We start from the raw sequence: 20,490 nt of genomic DNA, 5'->3' as shown, positions 1-20,490 counted from the left end.
CTAGAAGGCATGTTCCTGAGAGTCATAGCTCTCAGGAATGGGGTCATACTATTTTGTAGCTTAAACTGTTTAAACACTAGAGCCAAATTCATATGAAGAAAAAATTATCAACATGCCACATAGGTGCTTGAAACCACTAGAAACCACACCATAGACAACGACAATAGTGCTTGTAATTTTGGAACAGAACTTCAGATTTTGGCAGATATTTTTTTGCATATATTTTATTAATGTTCAATATTGATCAAAGGCCCAGTCTAAATTAATAAACGGTCCGGATGTGGCCAGTTGAATAGCCCTGCTTTATGTCTACCATGTTACATTTAGCTTTTGAGGATACAATATATACTAAGCAAAAATATAAATGCAACATGTAAAGTGTTGTTCCCATGTTTCATGAGCAGAAATAAAAATTCACAGACATTTTCCATACATACAAAGAACGTATTTCTCTCAAGTTTTGTGCAAAAATTTGTTTACATCCCTGTTAGTGAGCATTTCTCCTTTGCCAAGATAATCCATCCACCTGACTGACAGGTGTGGCATTATCATGAAGCTGATTTAACAGCATGATCATTACATAAGTGCACCTTGTGCTGGGGACAATAAAAGGCCACTTTAAAATGTGCAGTTTTGTCACACAACATAATGCCATAGATGTCTCAAGTTTTGTTGGAGTGTGCAACTGGCATGCTGACTGCAGGAATGTCCACCAGAGCTGTTGCCAGAGAATTGAATGTTAATTTCTCTACCATAAGCTGGTTCCAACGTTGTTTTAGAGAATTTGTCAATATGTCCAACCGGCCTCAGAACCGCAGATCATGTGTAACCACACCACCCCAGGACCTCCACATCCAGCTTCTTCACCTGCGGGATCATCCGATGCGGGTGCTGAGGACTACTTCTGCCTGTAATAAATCCATTTTGTGGGGGGAAAGTAATTCTGATTGGCTAGGCCTGGCTTCCCAGTGGATGGGTCTATGCCCTCCTAGGCCCACTCAAGGCTGCACCCCTGCCCAGTCATGTGAAATCCATAGAGCTGAATGAATGTATTTCAGTTGACTGACGTATATGAACTGTAACTCAGTAAAGTCCTTGAAATTGTTGTATGTTGCGTTTTATATTTTTGTTCGGTCTAATTTATTGTCCATTTAGATGGAAATTCAGCATACAAATTCACACATGCAACAAAATGCATACATGCAGTTCGGAAAACTGGAAAGTTAGCACACAAAGTTGAACATTTAACCTTTAAGAGCACTAAACTAACACAGTTAACACAACTAGCAACGAAATTTGTGTAGCACTATCTGTGCATTATAAGACAGTATAATAGCCTATTTTCATCTCCTATAGATAGAAAACTTAATCTGAAAAATATTATTAATCCATTTTGTTTTATATTTAAGCATTCACTTCTAAATACATTTTCTAAAGACAAAAAGCTAAATTAGACAGACTATTTTAGTACACAATAGTCATGTATGCCTAAAATTATTTTTGTTAAGGAGTTCTAATAATTTTCGCCCAATGCTATAATTACATTTAATAATATATACAGGTGTCAAAAAGTAGGTTAATATGAATAAATGTAGGTTTAATTGACCTGATATAATTTATTTCGACTATAAAGACAAGTAAAAGCATAATTAATTGCAAGAGCTCTCATTTTCAGCACCTTAGACAGCGGTTTTAGGCCACATGGAAATCCTTGTCTGCAGTCGCTGACTTGCTCTCAATTTGACAGCAGCGCGTCCCTGTAAAACGTGTAGGTGGCAACTGTACTAAAACTTTTCATTATACACTGGGTTATATTAAATTGAGTTGGTCATGTAGTAAATAAAACCCACGACAACTTGTGCTTAGCCTACAACTTCACCCAAATACAATAACACACTGACGTTTCCTTAGTTGCAAATCAATTTCCTCGAGGACAAAACAACATAGCTCAAATCAGAAACAACAAGTGATTTCCCCCCGCAGGGTATCAACCTCAGAGCATAGTTGGGATTAGCGAAGTACACGTCATCCCTCTCAGGCAACACACTGTGCGCCGACTAATAATATTAGACTGGATTTAGAGAAAGAGGAGTCGGTCAAGTGTTTTCCCGGAGGACGCACCTTTGTGTCTTTGCAAGGCAGAAAGCTGCGCAACTCCGTGTATGACTCGGCAGCTGGAACGTTCGGACAACAAAATGTCAGTCAATAACGCTTTTCAAGTGGCTAACATTCCATGGAGGAATAACAATTTTACCATGTCGAATAAAGACCCACCTTTCTCGGATCAAGGGGAGACCATTATAGGAATATACCTGCTGGTTCTAGGTGGGAGAACTTGCTCATGTAGTTGGAATGTAATTTCGTTTTTAAAATGCAGCTTTGCTATTATGCTGCAAAGACTTGCTTTAGTTTTGCTTTCCTGGCAAAAAAAATCTGGAAATCTGTCACTAATGGCTTGTTTACCACTTCATCATTTATATTGTATTACCTAAACGTTAAGGTAAGATGAATGACAGTACATTTGACCAATTGTCAAAATACAATATTCAGAGTGGAGCCTACATTTATCTTGTTCATTTTTACTCTACCAAATTTTGGCATCGCAATATACAACAATTGGATGAAGAGTTCGATTGCACTGCAGAATACAAATCACCAATACCAGAAACCTTTGTTATTGCAGTTGTTATACTACCGTTACTGTCATTATAGTGTATGGGCAACGGTTAGTGGATTTGGTGCTATAAGTAGACCAGGACAAAATCTTCTCCTGGTAAAGAGGGGTGGATCCTGCAGCCATTCAGATCGTGTCTAAGCTGTGGAAATCGTCAATCAAGAAGGGATGGCAGCCAGCCAGTCTGACCTTCTTTAAGAGAGGGCAGAAAGACTTGTAATTAATTACCTGTTATTGGGTGCAAATTGATTTAAATTGATCCTGACTTTTGAAACCAATAGGGTGACTGTAATTTTATTTACAGTATAGGTAGGCTACTCAGTGCACCTACTATTAACTCTAAAGGAAATGTAATGAAGGAAGGTTTATGCTCCTTTTGGTATTTGAATATGTAGTGTCTGAAGAGAAGGTCAGTAGGTTCAAATCACAGATGAGGCACTTTGTCACCTCAATGCTTCATGCTGCTTTATGAGCCACATTTTGTATGGTGTGACTACAATTCCATGACATTTCACAAAACTGACAAGGCCTTTGCTCAATTGGTAGTGTGGGTCACGCTGGTGATAGATGGGGTGAGTTTCCATCCATGTAGCGCTTTTAGCGTCTGGAAAAGAGCTATAAAGCCCATCCGTTTGTATGTCAATGGGTTTTGTCCTCGTCAGGTTGGATGTCGTGGTTCGGCAACAGTATCGTGATCTTCGTCCTGTACAAGCAGCGTGGGTTGCTGCAGCCCACGGACTATCTGACCTTTAACCTGGCCATCTCAGACGCCAGTATTTCCGTCTTCGGCTACTCCCGGGGGATCATGGAGATCTTCAATGTGTTCCGGGACAGCGGATACCTGGTTAACTCCATCTGGACATGCCAGGTAGGCAATGAAGATATCTGGTTGGAGGGGGAAAAGTTGTTTTGAGAATTGAGAGCTTCAAATTAGTTTTGTACGTGAATGGTACTGTGTCGCATGTGTCATCCTACTGCAGGATCTGATACTATACACTCACTCACAGCAATGCTCACAAGACACAGACATTACCGCGATCCCATAAAACATGGCGTGATTGGACACGACTTTAGTAGTTCAGGTCTCCTAGAAGGTGATGTCACGGAGAGATGCTAACTTCGCCATCCTTTACACAAATATCAAATACACAAACAAGACAACTTACCTGTGAGATTGCAGATGTGCAAAAACACTGCTCTATGGCTTTGTTTCTATTGCCAGGTCTTTGTCATTTCCTGCTAATTGCCTAGTTAAGAATATCAATGGTCCACTCAGAATGGAAGACTAAGTAAACATAACACAATGGAATAGAGCATAGAAATGTGTTGCAACAGATCATTATATTCACTGCACTACAATGGTTCTTGGTCAGAGTGAGGGGAGAGTTGTCAAAGATGAAATTGCGGACTACAGTGTACCTATTAAGGCCACCAAAATCTAAGTTTAGACATTTCTAACATATACTTGTCGTAATTGTTGTAGGAAAGGCGGAGATAAAAAATATTAATCTCTCATGTTAAATTGTATGACTTCATTTACCCTATTTTTTTATGTAAGAGAAACATATTTGTTAAAATATGTGGAACGTCTGGACTGGGTCCCACCTGTGGGACGTTTGAGCTAATATGCGCTAATGCAATTAGCAGGAGGTTGTAAGTAAGAAGAACATTTCCCAGGACACAGACATATCTGATATTGTCACAAAGCTTCAATTCTTGTTAATCTAACTGCACTGTCCAATTTACATTAGCTATTACAGTGAAGAATACCATGCTATTGTTTGAGGAGTGTGCACAGTTATGAACTTGAAAAGTTTTTAATAAACCAATTATGCACATTTGGGCAGTCTTGATACGTCATTTTCAACAGAAATACAATGGTTCATTGGATCAGTCTAAAACGTTGCACATACACTGCTGCCATCTAGTGGCCAAATCTAAATTGTGCCTGGGCTGAAATAATACATTATGGCCTTTCTCTTGCATTTAAAATATGGTACAAAAAAATACAGAAAAACGGTTGTTTTTTCTTTGTATTCTCTTTTACCAGATCTAATGTGTTATATTCTCCTACATTAATTTCACATTTCAAGTCTTTCAAATGGCATCACGAATATGCATATCCTTGCTTCAGGTCCTGAGCTACAGGCAGTTAGATTTGGGTATGTCATTTTAGGCGAAAATTGAAAGAAAGGGTCCGATCCTTAAGAGGTTGGGTACTGAATGTACCTTTTAAGCCCATGGGTGTCCCAAAAAAGCCCACCTCTTAAATAATCAATTTAAATACATTTCCTAATGCTGAAAACTTACACATTGACATATCTTATGTAAACTTAAATTATAGTAATCACCCCTTAAGTTCTTAAAATCAACTGATCATTACTATTCATCATGGGTGTAGCGCTCATATAAGTGGGTGTCCAATCGTATCCGCACAGAACAATGCGGACCCAGGCTTTTGCTTATGCCAACCAGTACATACCTGATTTGATTAATCAACTAGTCATAGACTTCAACCAAGACTTGATAAGTTGAATCAGAGTTACTGCTTGGTTAGAACAAAAACATGCACCCTCACTGGCCCTCTGTGGATAAGACGCCTTGCACAAAGACCATAACACATAACAACTTGTCATGAATTATCTGAAAGCTGGTTCACATTTGGTGTAGTGTTGTTCATTAGTTCAACTTGTCTTCCTAAAGCCAGTCTGAAGACCGCTTAAAATCTCCCTCTCTACTGTTGTATAACAAAGGTTCGTGTGGTGAACCTAAAAATAGAAACACCTGGATGAATGAGGGACAACAATATTGTCACAAGTGTAGAGCGGAGAAGGCGGGAGGCAGTCACAGGTTTAGAACTACGGAATTTAATAAAGCCCCATAGATAAAAGTGGGACGAAACCCCAAAATAATAAAGTACTCAGGAAATAGTACGAGAGATTCCTCTACAGGAAAACAAGCAACAAAAGACATATGACAGAGGGAGTATACAGTGGGGCAAAAACGTATTTAGTCAGCACCAATTGTGCAAGTTCTCCCACTTAAAAAGACGAGAGAGGCCTGTAATTTTCATCATAGGTACACTTCAACTATGACAGAAAAAATTAGGGGGAAAAAATCCAGGAAATCACATTGTAGGATTTTTAATGCTTTTATTTGCAAATTATGGTAGAAAATAAGTATTTGGTCAATAACAAAAGTTTATCTCAATACTTTGTTATACACCCTTTGTTGGCAATGACAGAGGTCAAACGTTTTCTGTAAGTCTTCACAAGGTTTTCACACACTGTTGCTGGTATTTTGGCCCATTCCTCCATGCAGATCTCCTCTAGAGCAATGATGTTTTGGGGCTGTTGCTGGGAAACACGGACTTTCAACTCCCTCCAAAGATTTTCTATGGGGTTGAGATCTGGAGACTGGCTAAGCCACTCCAGGACCTTGAAATGCTTCTTACGAAGCCACTCCTTCGTTGCCCGGGCGGTGTGTTTGTGATCATTGTCATGCTGAAAGACCCAGCCACGTTTCATCTTCAATGCCCTTGCTGATGGAAGGAGGTTTTCACTCAAAATCTCATGATACATGGCCCCATTCATTCTTTCCTTTACACGGATCAGTCGTTCTGGTCCCTTTGCAGAAAAACAGCCTCAAAGCATGATGTTTCCACCCCCATGCTTCACAGTAGGTATGGTGTTCTTTGGATGCAACTCAGCATTCTTTGTCCTCCAAACACGACGAATTGAGTTTTTACCAAAAAGTTATATTTTGGTTTCATCTGACCATATGACATTCTCCCAATCTTCTTCTGGATCATCCAAATGCTCTCTAGCAAACTTCAGACGGGCCTGGACATGTACTGGCTTAAGCAGGGGGATACGTCTGGCACAGCAGGATTTGAGTCCCTGGCGGCGTAGTGTGTTACTGATGGTAGGCTTTGTTACTTTGGTCCCAGCTCTCTGCAGGTCATTCACTAGGTTCCCCCGTGTGGTTCTGGGATTTTTGCTCACCGTTCGTGTGATCATTTTGACCCCACAGGGTGAGATCTTGCGTGGAGCCCCAGATCGAGGGAGATTATCAGTGTTCTTGTATGTCTTCCATTTCCTAATAATTGCTCCCACAGTTGATTTCTTCAAACCAAGCTGCTTACCTATTGCAGATTCAGTCTTCCCAGCCTGGTGCAGGTCTACAATTTTGTTTCTGGTGTCCTTTGACAGCTCTTTGGTTTTGGCCATAGTGGAGTTTGGAGTGTGACTGTTTTTTATACTGCTAACAAGTTCAAACAGGTTCCATTAATACAGGTAACGAGTGGAGGACAGAGGAGCCTCTTAAAGAAGAAGTTACAGGTCTGTGAGAGCCAGAAATATTGCTTGTTTGTAGGTGACCAAATACTTATTTTCCACCATAATTTGCAAATAAATTCATAAAAAATCCTACAATGTGATTTTCTGGATTTTTTTCCTTGTCTGTCATAGTTGAAGTGTACCTATGATGAAAATTACAGGCCTCTCATCTTTTTAAGTTGGAGAACTTGCACAATTGGTGGCTGACTAAATACTTTTTTGCCCCACTGTATATACAGTGATAGAGTAGGGATTGGAACCAGGTGTGTGTAATAATGATGATGAGAAGTCTGGGGTTGATGAGTGAAGGGCGTTTGCCAGCAGCAGGTTCGGCAGCAGCTAGAAGGCCGGCAACGCCGAACGCCTGAGCTGGAGAGGAGGGAGAGCCAAAGCAAAGGCTGGTGTGACAAATATGACTAATGCGCCTGGCTCTAACTGCACAAGTAGTCATCCAATAGTCATCTTCTTGTCCCTCATTTGTTTCCATTTTTGTCCACTACTTGTTGGTCTTACATCCCTGATACCCTTCAACCCTGATCTTATTCTTCTCTCTCTGCATCAATGACTACCTGTCCACTCCAAACGTCTTGGGGAGAGTACAGAGGCTTTTAAATATTCTTAATTGTTTTTAATGTTGATAAACATACAATGAATAGATGCATAAATGTAATTTGAGTATTTTAATGAAAATAAATGTGAAGAAAAAACATTTATGCTCAGATTCGTTGAATTTTAGTGATATCATCACGCAATCTCCATGTGTTTCAATGCAAACTGGGCTACTGGACTTAATGATTTATGGTTTAAAAAAAATCAGAATAACAAAGTTCAATCATAAAATATTTGGAAACCAATGGTTTGGGGTATAAATATCACTATATACTACAATATTATGTAATGTTAGTATTGAACAATATTATTTTATTTTCATTTACATTCTGTTATGTTGCTACTGTATTGACTCACGTGGTACGACCACTAGTATGAAAAATCCATCTTTGCAATTGGCAAGAAATAGGCATTAATACCTATGTACTATACTATCTTGTACATATATCAACACATTCATCTCGCAATTTTACATGAAGTGTGATCACATCCGAAAAGGTACAGAAAAAGTTTTTTTTTTTTAAGTGAGTCACCTCCACACCAAAGTTTTTTTGAAGCTTTGAAATGGACCACTAGTAGGAACATACACAACGGTCAACTCTGACATGTAACTACTTTCCAACCAGACCTGGGTTCAAATACATGTGTATTTGAGTTTCTGGTACTCAAAATACTTTTTTTCTGTGTATTTTAGTTTTCTTTTAGATACACAGCCCAAAACAAGTACTTTTATTGAAGTATTTGAACGGTTCTTTGTAAAAACCAAATCTACCAAATTAACTGTATTTGAGAGTATTTTCAAATACATTCCAAGTATATATCCAAATACATTAACATATTCAACTACTTGCCTTTTCAAATAAACTTTATCTGTATACTTACTTTGAATATATGTAAAAGGAATTGAGATATTTGAAATAGCATTTGAACCTAGGTCTGTTTCCAATTATGGAGAAACCCCATTTGCAGAAAATGCTATGGTCCAAGGTTTTTCCTCCAATAGACTTCGCATTGTCCTCCAAAGTGTATCTGACCGTGAGGCAAAAGTGAAGGGGCTTGGATGTAAATATATTAGATTAGATTAAGTAATCCGATCAGTCAAAGTACATTTGGTCCTGTCTCTACTTGGAAGAGAAGTTAATTCGGTAGAAGCTGTCGATCTTGATCAGACATACTCACCACTGCTGACCATAGCTGTGATGAACCGATCTTTAACTCCATTCAATGTAGCTAGATCAGCTCTTCTGTGTTCGGGCTATATAAATGTCCATCAGGGTGAACTAAAAACTGAACAACCAAGAAAAGGAGTTGGAAAAAGTAGAGAGGAGCTCTATTCACACAAAATCAGTAATTGGTTAATGACAGATTTGTCAAGTACATGAGAATCCAGACGACTATTCAATAGCAGAATAATTGTTTTCAACTTGATCTTCTGAGTGATTGGGGTCCTTCAACTTCTGCAAGAAAAGTGGATGTCTGTTTTTTTCTACTGTATTTGTTTTGAGATTTTCATCCCTGTACGTTTCCCCTCTAAGCTTCCCTAACAGTATTGTTGGTCTTTCCCAGGTGGACGGCTTCTTCACCTTGGTCTTCGGCCTCAGCAGCATCAATACTTTGACTGTCATCAGTGTCACAAGATACATCAAAGGATGCCATCCGAGTAAAGGTAAGGCACTGTGACACGACCTTAACCTTTAATCTTCATCTCAATAATTCCAGAAAAATGCCCCCTATAGGCTAGATGTTCTGGTCAGACATAATGTTCTTGTGGGAACATTACTTTTAGCTATCAACTCTTTTCCTTTACCTAGCTCACTGCATAACCAACACAACCATGGGCATGTGCCTAATATTCATCTGGTCAGGGGCTGTGTTCTGGTCGGCAGCGCCCCTTCTGGGCTGGGGGAGTTACACAGGTGAGATAAACATACTATTTGATACAGGGGCACTTACTTGTGTTAGGTTCTTGTAACATTCTGGTTCGGCAACATTTTCAAGATTAGTATGTGCACAATGACGACAAAACAAGAATAGCCCTTAAACAAGTGATCTAAAACGTTAGCAGAAGACAACCTTTAAACGAGAACTGTCCATATTGACATATGTGGACCTTTTTTTCACACTTACCCTGACTTTTCTAAGGGCCAAATACAGGAAATTCTTCGTAAATGTTAAACAATCTTCACATGAACAATGTGTTTGTGTCTCAATCTCCCTTCTTTTAGATCGCGGATATGGAACGTGTGAAATCGACTGGGTCAAAGCCAACTACTCCACCGTCTACAAGTCCTACATCATCTCCATCCTCACCTTCTGCTTCTTCGTCCCCGTGCTGGTCATGCTCTTCACCTACGTGTCCATCATCAACACAGTGAAGAGAGGCAACGCCATGGCCGCCGAGGGAGACCTGACGGACAGGCAGAGGAAGATTGAACGGGACGTCACCATCGTGAGTAGGATTCAAATCACAGCAACGTTCATTGGTCACATACACAGATTTGCAGGAATTACAGCAGGTGCAACGAAATGCTTATGTTACTAGCACCAATAGGGCACTAGAATGTCTTGCAAATACAATACAAACATCTAAAAAAGAAATCAAGAAATGACAGTGTCCAATAAACAATCCAGAGTAGATATATTAGAGTGAGTCAGAATCCAGAAAATAACACGTGTACAAATAATACAACATATAGACCAATCTTTAAAGGAAGGGTCATGATTTAACGGGCAACCTAACTTAGGTCATTCTCCCAGGTATCCATTGTCATCTGCACAGCATTCATCCTGGCGTGGTCGCCGTACGCCGTGGTCTCCATGTGGTCGGCCTGTGGCTTCCACGTACCCAGCCTCACCAGCATCTTCACCCGCCTCTTTGCCAAGTCGGCCAGCTTCTACAACCCGCTCATCTACTTCGGCCTCAGCTCCAAGTTCCGCAAGGACGTCGCCATCTTGCTGCCTTGCACCGGCGATGGCAAGGACACAGTCAAGCTCAAGCGTTTTAAGCCGAAAGGCGAGGCTCACCAGGGCTCCGGAAGAGGCAATGGACTCAAAGCACATCCTCATCACCAGAAGGAGATGAAGGAGATGAAGTATGCCCCTGGAAATCCGTATCTGCTCACGGCGACTAAGGCTGCCCCAAGCCCAGATTCGGGAGTGGGGAGCCCCCCCTGTACTCCTCCCGCCAACAAGGAGATGTACTTTATCGAGGTGCCCCTTATCGAGGTGCCCCATCTGTCTGATGGACCAGAGTGGGAATGTGACAGACTCTAAGAACAATCCATTTATTTTCTTCTGTGTTACCTTTTTATGAAAAAACACATGGGATTTTACTTTAAAGGTGGCTACTTGAATTTTAGGGGATATTAATGTTAAGGATAACTATTTTGTATTTGATTTGTGTAAGTATGTATACCTGTTGATACAGTTTGTTATTTTCTTCATGAATTGTGTTTATACTTGCGAATAAAACTGTTTCCATTCAAAGGGAACAAGTTGAAAGATGTTTGCAATATCAATACTCATATTGTCACTCTTTTAAAATAAATTCCTGTCCAACTCAACCCCATTTAGCAGACATTACAGAAGACATGACAGAAATGTAAATGTATCTCTTATGAAAATGCTCTGAGATGCTCAGCTCACACATAGGCGACATACCAGTTCTAATGATAACTTTACTTTAGTGAGGCAGGCGTGCCTTCACAGGCTGACTAGTTTTCGTCCAGTGAAAAAATCATCCATCTGTTCCCCATAATTCCGGTAGGACATGTACCATAAGGAACAGTTGAAGTGAATTAAAGTGCGTTCAACCTTGACAGGCTACAAGTATAAGCTACAATACGCAAGAGAGCTGTATTAAAACAAAACAAAAAGCAGATACTTCTCAAGCCCCTGCAATATGCTCACATGTTGGCCACCTGTGGGCTTGGCACGAAATGATCCATTCCACTCTACTATCAAAGGTGACTGACTGCAAGGTTGATTGTGCCGATAGTGAAGTTGTAGGCTGCTTTCATAAGTAGTCGAAATCAAGTTCAACATTGGAAAGAGGGAGAAAGAAAAATAATACATTGAAAGGGTCTTTGACGCCCCACAGGACAACTGGCTGGCAGATTTAATTGATGTTTTCTTTATCTTCATGCTTCCCTCAGCTTATTTCATGATGCATCATACGGGATGATTTCTGTATTTTCCTTCAAGGAGCCTACCGTTACTCCTTCAGGACCTAGTACACTGAACTAGAACATGAATGCTACATACAACAAATTCCTACGATTTTACAGATCACACAAGGAAATCAGTCAATTGAAATAAATAAATGAGGCCTTAATCTATGGATTTGGCATTACTGTGAATACACATTCGCATCTGTTGGTCACAGATACGTTAAAAAAAGGTAGGGGTGTGGATCAGAAAACCAGTCAGTATCTGGTGTGACCACCATTTGCCTCACGCGACACATGTCCTTCGCATAGAGTTTATCAGGCTGTTGACTGTGGCCTGTTGAATGTTGTCCCACCCCTCTTCAATGGCTGTGCAACGTTGCTGGATATTGGCGGGAACTGGAACACGCTGTCGTACATGTCAATCCAGAGCATCCCACACATGCTCAATGTGTGACATGTCTGGAACTGGGACATTTTCAGCTTCCAGGAATTGTGTACAGATCCTCGCAACATGGGCTGTGCATTATCATAATGAAGCATGTGGTGATGGCGGCAGATGCATGGCACGACAATGGACCTCGGGATCTCATCCCGGTATCTCTGTGCCTTCAAATTTTCATAAATAAAATGTGATTGTGTTAGCTTATGCCTGCCCATACTATAACCCCATTGCTACCATGGGGCACTCTGTTCAAAATTTTGACATCAGCAAACCGCTCGCCCACACGATGCTATACACGTGGTATGCAGTTGTGAGGCTGCCAATTTCTATAAAACAGTGTGAGGCATTCAATTATTTGGCAATAGCTCTGGTGGATATTCCTGCAGTCAGCATGCCAATTGCACGCTCCCTCAAAACTTGAGAAGTCTGTGACATTGTGATGTGTGATAAACTGCACATTTTAGAGCGGCACAAGGTGCATCTGTGTAATTATCATGCTGTAATTATCATGCTTAATCATCTTATTTATACGCCACACCTGTCAGATTTATCTTGGCAAAGGAGAAATGCTCAGTAACAGGGATGTAAACAAATTTGTGCTCAACATTTTTGTGCGTATGGAACATTTCTAGGATATTTTAATTCAGCTCGTGGAAAATGGGACCTAAAACTTTAAATGTTGCGTTTATATTTTTGCTCAGTGTTTGATATCTTCGGAGGTAGGTTCTGGCAGGCAAAACAGCCAAATACTCCATCTAAACGTGAATCGATTTTAAATTGCGATACGGTTCTAGAAACATAAAACCATTTACTTTCATACCACATATAAATGCAAAATAAACAGTAACTGTACACTGTTTTAACCTGGCTTTATCACAGTTGCAGCCGATAGTATTTTTCAGCGACAACACATTTCTGGCATTACACAATTTCGCCTGTCTTCCGTAATCACGCGCTGTAACATGTACAGTATGGCCGTGTGGGAACACTAACTCTAACCCTATAACGCGCTGTAACATGTACAGTATGGCCGTGTGGGAACACTAACTCTAACCCTATAACGCGCTGTAACATGTACAGTATGGCCGTGTGGGAACACTAACTCTAACCCTATAACGCGCTGTAACATGTACAGTATGGCCGTGTGGGAACACTAACTCTAACCCTATAAAGGTGGGTGTCAATGTATCCTTTAAAAAAAGTGTATTTTATTATTTCTCGCAGGTATGAAAGATAAGGTCCTTCTGTTTCCAAAACCTTACCGCAAGCGATGCGTGTTAACAAAACTCCCCCCGGACAGGAGACACCTCCGTCCAGTGACTCTTACGTGTAATGAAATTAAACTGAGAGTCATGATCAACGTCTAGCAGGACAAGTGTGGACTTGAGCAGCCCTGTAAAAGCATAGCCTACTGTCAGTGCTTTCCCTGCCTTTCCTTTTTAACGGAACACCCCCATATAATAAGGCTGCTGTTAGGCCTGTGTTAACTCATGGATAAAGTAAACATTCCAGTGTGCTTTTGAATCTGGTGAACTCAACATGCGGATTTCCAGCGTGATCTGCTTATGGAAAAGATATAGGTCTACACGACTTGACAGAGGAACATGAACTCTTACATCTTTACGCTGACAAAGGAATGATGTTCTATACCTATTTTATTTGATTCTTCTTCTTTATTTATTCAGGGAAAACCCATTGAGGCCAGGGTCTTATTCCCAACGGTGCCTTGATCACAACAATTACAACGGCCAATACAATGTAAAACAAAACAGCAATCAATACAAAACACAACATTTACGAAAAACTGCTGCTAGGTCCTCATTGAACACCCTAAACTGCCCGAGAGGCACAACATCTAATTGTAATGAGTTCTGCAAATTGCATTAAAACTAAAAGTGGATTTACCTAATTCAGTTGAGACCCAAGAAACCTCAAAGAGTTAACCAACCCCTGTGAACGAGTTTGGTAACACGTGTTTTTATACTTCAACAAGGAAGTTAGATAAATCAGAAGCTTGTGTAGTAGAGCTATATAGTGTAGGGTAAATCTAGGATTGTATTGGTCTTTAGGACACTTGCAAAGACCTACTAGCTTTTTGACCAGAACCAGGGCAGCAGATACAGTACATTGGCTGGGTGGCTGTGTGGCTGGGTGGCTGGGTGGCTGTGTGGCTGTGTGGCTGGGTGGCTGTGTGGCTGGGTGGCTGTGTGGCTGTGTGGCTGGGTGGCTGTGTGGCTGTGTGGCTGTGCCTGATGTCACATGGACCGTTCACCTTGCCTCTGCATGAACATACCGGATCTCATTCACAGTCCACCTGCAGCAGTAGAAACCTACATGAACATACATCTTTAATAAAATATCTCCCTGCTTCCAAGACACTGTTTGTCACTGTCGTGAGGTACGTATCTGGCACCTAGAATAACAGTCAGTGTTATCAACTATCTGTGTCCTTATCCTCCATTGGACATGAATGTACTTCCATAGGATGGATACTATAAAGTGTACAGTCCGGCTGTGCTCATACATTTGAACAAACTCCCCCAAACCAGGGTATAAATAAATATTTTTTTGAGTGCTGAAAAAACGGTGGGCTGGAAGGCCACCAATATATATTATTTTCTAACGCTCACGGGGTGCCCATATTCATATCAATGCAACACAACTGGCCACCTCTGTCATTTGAACCCTGTCAAAACTGCCCACCCTGTTGACCCACTAGACTGCTCCTGCTTTCTGTGATTCCTCAGATTGGTAAATAAGAGTGGTCATTACTGCAATTCTTCAAAACTTTCCAATTGTGTACACACACAATGTACATAAACCTGCATAGACTTTATGCCATAATTCATTAGAATGAAAGCAGACTTCAGTCCTCCTCAGGTCTTCAGGGATTCTTTATCCTGATAATGGAGCATGCTGTAGTGTCTGCAACAAACAGTTTACTAAGTCTAGACCAAGGTTAAATTAAGATTGTTTCTTTGGGGATATTACATCACTGGCGTCGTGAGTCATCGTGACATGTTCTTTCTCCAACTGTGCCCACGTAGATTCAACTGAAGAGGTTCCAAACAGCTTTGGACCGGTTTCAACTCTGCAGTGGTGATGTACAGGACAGTCCTCAGCTCTGTTTGTGTCTGTAGGTGTCCTTCAAGAAATCACATTACCTTTTTAATCTCCACCATCACCATTCATTACAGATTACAGGACCACACACAGAAAGCTTTGAACCGAATGCGGCCGGTTGAATTGAATTGAGCCTGATCTGTTGGGGGTTCAGTGGGAGTTGAGGCAGGGGATCAACCTGTTTAACTTCTATTAGAGAGAAGAAAAATAGGGCTTATATTGAAGGGTTGTACAGTAACCAGCTGTTACTTAGCATTTTAGGTGAAGCGCCTCTGCCACCTTGGCTATAAATCAACATATTTCACACACAGCATATGATTATAATGGAATTTGCCTTAAAACTTAAAAATGTGTACATTTTTATTTCCAACACATGTAAATAGTCATTGTACATGTTCATTATGGCCCTAAAACCTCCACGTGCATAACTCAAGTTTACTCACAAATATTCCATTGACATTGGTGGATTAAACTGAAATGACATCCAACTCTCTATGGCTTGTTTTAAAAATAGCAATATTTTGGTAATTATTTCATTTTCAAAGAACTGAAAGTGAGAGGTTGTAATCTGAATAAAGGGAAAAAGCCATTCTTGCACATAGGGTGAGACATTCTTACTAACCTGCTAGACAACAAGTTTGGATTTAAGTATAACATTTGCATGACTGTCGCCTTTAGTGAGCGGTATAATGCTTTAATATTTAATCATTTCAGCCCTCCAAATTCACATTCATTATTTTAATTGGCCCGTTTAATTTTGTCTGGCTTGCCGTTCCAAATAAAATGCCATATTTTTTGCTCATATAATTTAAAAAGCAGGTCGCTACGTGTAGGCCATTAGACCATTAGCAAATAGGTCAACTGGTTATTCATGGTGATGTTTCCACAAATAGACAGGCATTTTCCTTTCCATGTTAGCAAGATCTTATCTATTTTTGCTGACTTTATATTAAAATGTATTGTAGTGAGATCATTGCTTTCTTTCAGGATATGTATACTGAGTATCAGAGGGGGACCAATTCATTGTTTTACAAGTAAGTCTTAGCACTCAAGTCCCAAGTCAAGACAGGTAAGACCGAGTCAAGTCTCAAGTCAAGAGCATCAAGTACCAAGTCAAGTCTCAAATCCTAAACTTTGAGTTTCGAGTCCTAAACAAGTCATAATGTGCTCTTTACCAAATGTAATACCATTTCATATTTTTAACAAGAGTAATAGTTAGTATATTACATTTATGCAAATCATGAATACTTTTAAAAATATCTATATATGTATTACTTTCAAATGAACTTTATATTTCCATGGAAATACATGGGTAGCCATGAGAAAGACCCCCCCTCCCCCAATAGTGATTATCGAGGATCGCTATGGGGTGCAATCGGGCGATGTAGTCTTGTACACACACACATACTCTCTCTCTCGGTCTGTGGTTGCAGTAGGCTAACATATGTCAATGGTTTAAGGAACAGCAGGCAGGATTTAGGCTACCAACTGCCTAGCCAGTTGTAACTCAATCTTGGGTGCAATGAACACGTTCCCGCACTGACTGTGTGGAGGCTCATTGATTTAACGTTACGTTAGCCTACATGATACACTAGTAAAGTAATAAAATATATAGCTGTCAGCTATATTAGCCACGACTTACTTTTTGCAGCTTCAAATGTCGAACAAAGTTGGAAATTGTTGTGTATCTATCTGTAATTTCCTTCCAGCATGTTTTGCGAGTTGCAATCTGTTTTTTGTTGATACAGCATCATCTTTACATCCGAAAGTAATAATTTGGGGTATCATCTTTCCAAGGGCTCCATCTGAATTCACCTGCCGAAATTCCTCTGCACTGCCACGCACAACTTTTTCTCAGCTGGCACAATTTGAATGGCTGCTGTCCGATTCAAACTGTAATCCGTTAAATGAAGAGTTGATGCGCTGCACACTTTTTTTAATAGCATCATTATTTATATTTGGGCTTGGGGAGGGTATCAAGTCAGGTCGAGTCATAAGGTTCAAGTCCAAGTTAAGTCACGAGTCATTGGTGTTAAAGTCAAAGTCGAGTTGTAAGTCATCATATTTGTGATTCGAGTCCAAGTCATGTAACTCGAGTCCACACCTCTACAGAGTATGTCCACATCACTGTCATACCATTTTATTGGTAAACTACTCGGTAATATTAAAGTTGTATTTTTTTTTAGATCCAATAAGTAATATAGTACACTTACCATAATTTGGATGTAATGCAGAGATGCAGAGATAGAAAAAGTATCTAGCTATTCTATAAACCTGTGGAGGGATCCAAATTGTGGATTTAAAAGAAAACAAGAATCATCAGCATACAATGTCACCTTTTTTTAGCCCTGGGTTTCTAACCCCTTGATATCATTGTTGAATCTAGATGCCGATAGTGGACAACCTTGTTCTACTCCTCTTGACAGTTTAACACTTTCTGAGAAGTAGACCATTTTTTGTATTTTACTACCTAGGATTACTGTACATAACTTTAACCTATTTTATAAAAGATTTTCCAGAATATACAGTACCAGTCAAACGTTTTAGAACAGCTACTCATTCAAGGGTTTTTCTTTATTTGACTATTTTCTACACTGTAGAATAACAGTGAAGACATCAAATCTATGAAATAACACATAAGGAATCATGTAGTAACCAAAAAAGTGGAAAACAAAGGAAAATATATTTGAGATTCTTCAAATAGCAACCCTTTGCCTTGATGACAGCTTTGCACACTCTTGGCATTCTCTCAACCAGCTTCATGAGGTAGTCACCTGGAATACATTTCAATTAACAGATGTGCATTATTAAAAGTTAATTTGTGGAATTTCTTTCTTAATGTGTTAGAGCCAATCAGTTGTGTTGTGACAAGGTAGGAGGGTATACAGAAGATGGTCTTTTACCAAATAGGGCTAAGTCCATATTATGGCAAGAACAGCTCAAATAAGCAAAGAGAAATGACAGTCCATCGTCACTTTAAGAGATGAAGGTTAGTCAACACGGAAAATTGAAGGAACTTTGAAAGTTTCTTCAAGTGCAGTCGTAAAAACAATCAAGCGTTATGATGAAACTGGCACTCATGAGGACCTCCACAGGAATGGCAGACTCAGAATTATCTCTGCTGCAGAGGATAAGTTCATTAGAGGTACCAGCCTCAGAAATTGCAGCAAAAATAAATGCTTCACAGAGTTCAAGTAACAGACTCGTCTCAACAGCAATTGTTCAGAGGAGACCATGTGAATCAGGCCTTCATGGTCGAATTGCTTCAAATGTGTCTTTTGGTCTGGAGTCCAAATTGGAGATTTTTGGTTCCAACCGCCGTGTCTTTGTGAGAAGCGGGGTAGGTGAACGGATGATCTCCGCATTTACATTTCCCACCATAAAGCATGGAGGTGGTGGTGTTAGGGTGTGGGGGTGCTTTGCTGGTGACACTGTCTGTGATTTATTTAGTATTCAAGGCACACTTAACCAGCATGACTACCACAGCATGCTGCAACGATACACCATCCCATCTGGTTTGGGCTTAGTGGGACTATCATTTGTTTTTCAACAGGACAATGACCCAACACACCTCTAGGTTGTGTTAGGGATAGTTGACCAAGAATGAGAGTGATGGAGTGCCGATTCAGATGACCTGGCCTCCATAATCCCTCAACCTCAACCAGATTGAGATGGTTTGGGATGAGTGAATGAAGGAAAAGCAGCCAACAAGTGCTCAGCATATGTGGGACCTCCTTCAAGACTGTTGGAAAAGCATTCTAGGTGAATCTGGTTGAGAGAATGCCAAGAGTGAGCAAAGCTGTTATCAAGGCAAAGGGTGGCTATTTGAAGAATCTCAAATATAAAATATATTTAGATGTGTTTAACAATTTTTTGATTACTTCATGACTCCATATGTGTTGTTTCATAGTTTAAGTCTTCACTATAATTCTGCAATGTAAAAAAAAAAAAAAAAAACCCTTGAATGAGTAGATGTTCTAAAACGTTTGACCGGTTGTGTATATAAATTCCAGTCGTACTTAATCAAACGCCTTTTCAAAGTCAGCTGTGACTACCAGCCCTGGTTTCCCAGATCTTTCATTGTGTTGAGTACTTGTCTTATTGTCTTATATTATCTCCACTGTATTGTCCATGTAAACAACCTTTCTGATTAGGATGAATAATATCCGACAATATATTTTAAATTCTTTGCGCTTTGCATTTAAAAAATAAATAACATTACAACACTCCAGTATAAGGGGCCTCCAGTTTTTGAAATGGACTGGATCTTTATATTTACCACTTGGATCCTGTTTCAGTAATAAGGAAATCAGACCTGGTTGAGTATCTGATAATCTACCATTTTAATAGGAGTGGTTAAAACATACCAATAACGGTCCTCTGAGTATATCAAAAAGGTTTAGTATACCTCCACCGGTATGCCATCCAGCCCTGGAGTTTTCCCAGACTTAAATGCTTTAATTGCATCAATAAGGTCCTCCTCTGTAATTTAGCCTTCACATGAGTATTTCTGTACAGCTGGTAATTTTACATTCTTCGTCTTATTTTTTAATCCATACAATTAACTTCAGTTAGTGGAGATGGAGGAGACAAACAAAAACATATGCTTAAAGTACTTTGCCTCTTTCAAAACATTGTTTCGTGAATCATGGATGACTCCATCAGTTCCATCAAATTTCGGTAAATTATCTTTGGTTGCATTTCTATGTTGAAGAAAAACATATATATTTGTCACATTTTTCCACATTTCCATCCAGTTCGTATTATTGTTTATAATAGATTACACTTGATCTTTCTTGAATAGGTCCCTCAATTTCTTTCTTTTTTCTTCATCGTAATCATTCTGAGTAGGGTAGTTTTTATTGCTCTGTTCTGTTTGTCCTTCCATTTCCTTTGTTAATATGGTCTCTTTTGACTGAAATTGCTTTGTTTTAGAGATGAGTACCTGAAATACCCAGCTTCGCACAACTGAACTCGATTACAGTGCTGCAATCACCATAATTACTACAGTATTAGGCTGCAGGTATAAGTCATAGTGGCATCTATAGAGGAAAATAGAGAGAGAAATGTTAAGGCTCTCAAAAATAATATTTGACCCCCCCACCCACTGTGCAGATTACAAACAATATTTTGGAC

At 39.8% G+C, this 20,490-nt stretch overlaps 1 protein-coding gene across 3 annotated transcripts; it reads left to right on the top strand.

Moving 5' to 3' along the window:
• The first annotated feature begins 2,005 nt into the window (after positions 1–2,005).
• opn6a (opsin 6, group member a) lies at positions 2,006–11,191 on the top strand. Of its 3 annotated transcripts, none has more exons than XM_046312744.1 (6): positions 2,007–2,325; positions 3,337–3,542; positions 9,187–9,286; positions 9,432–9,536; positions 9,846–10,069; positions 10,378–11,191. In XM_046312744.1, the coding sequence occupies exons 1-6, from the start codon at positions 2,163–2,165 to the stop codon at positions 10,891–10,893; spliced, it is 1,314 nt and encodes a 437-aa protein (XP_046168700.1). In that variant the 5' UTR covers positions 2,007–2,162; the 3' UTR covers positions 10,894–11,191. The 3 variants fall into 3 exon arrangements, with proteins under 3 accessions (XP_046168701.1, XP_046168700.1, XP_046168702.1); XM_046312746.1 differs by lacking the exon at positions 2,007–2,325 and adding an exon at positions 2,339–2,500; XM_046312745.1 differs by lacking the exon at positions 9,432–9,536 and having other exon boundaries at positions 2,006–2,325.
• Positions 11,192–20,490: the final 9,299 nt, after the last annotated feature.

This window comes from Oncorhynchus gorbuscha, linkage group LG18, assembly GCF_021184085.1.
Source record: "Oncorhynchus gorbuscha isolate QuinsamMale2020 ecotype Even-year linkage group LG18, OgorEven_v1.0, whole genome shotgun sequence".
Taxonomy (NCBI): domain Eukaryota; kingdom Metazoa; phylum Chordata; class Actinopteri; order Salmoniformes; family Salmonidae; genus Oncorhynchus; species Oncorhynchus gorbuscha.
The sequence above is the reverse complement of the archived record's forward strand: the minus strand, read 5'-3'. Positions and strand labels throughout refer to the sequence as shown.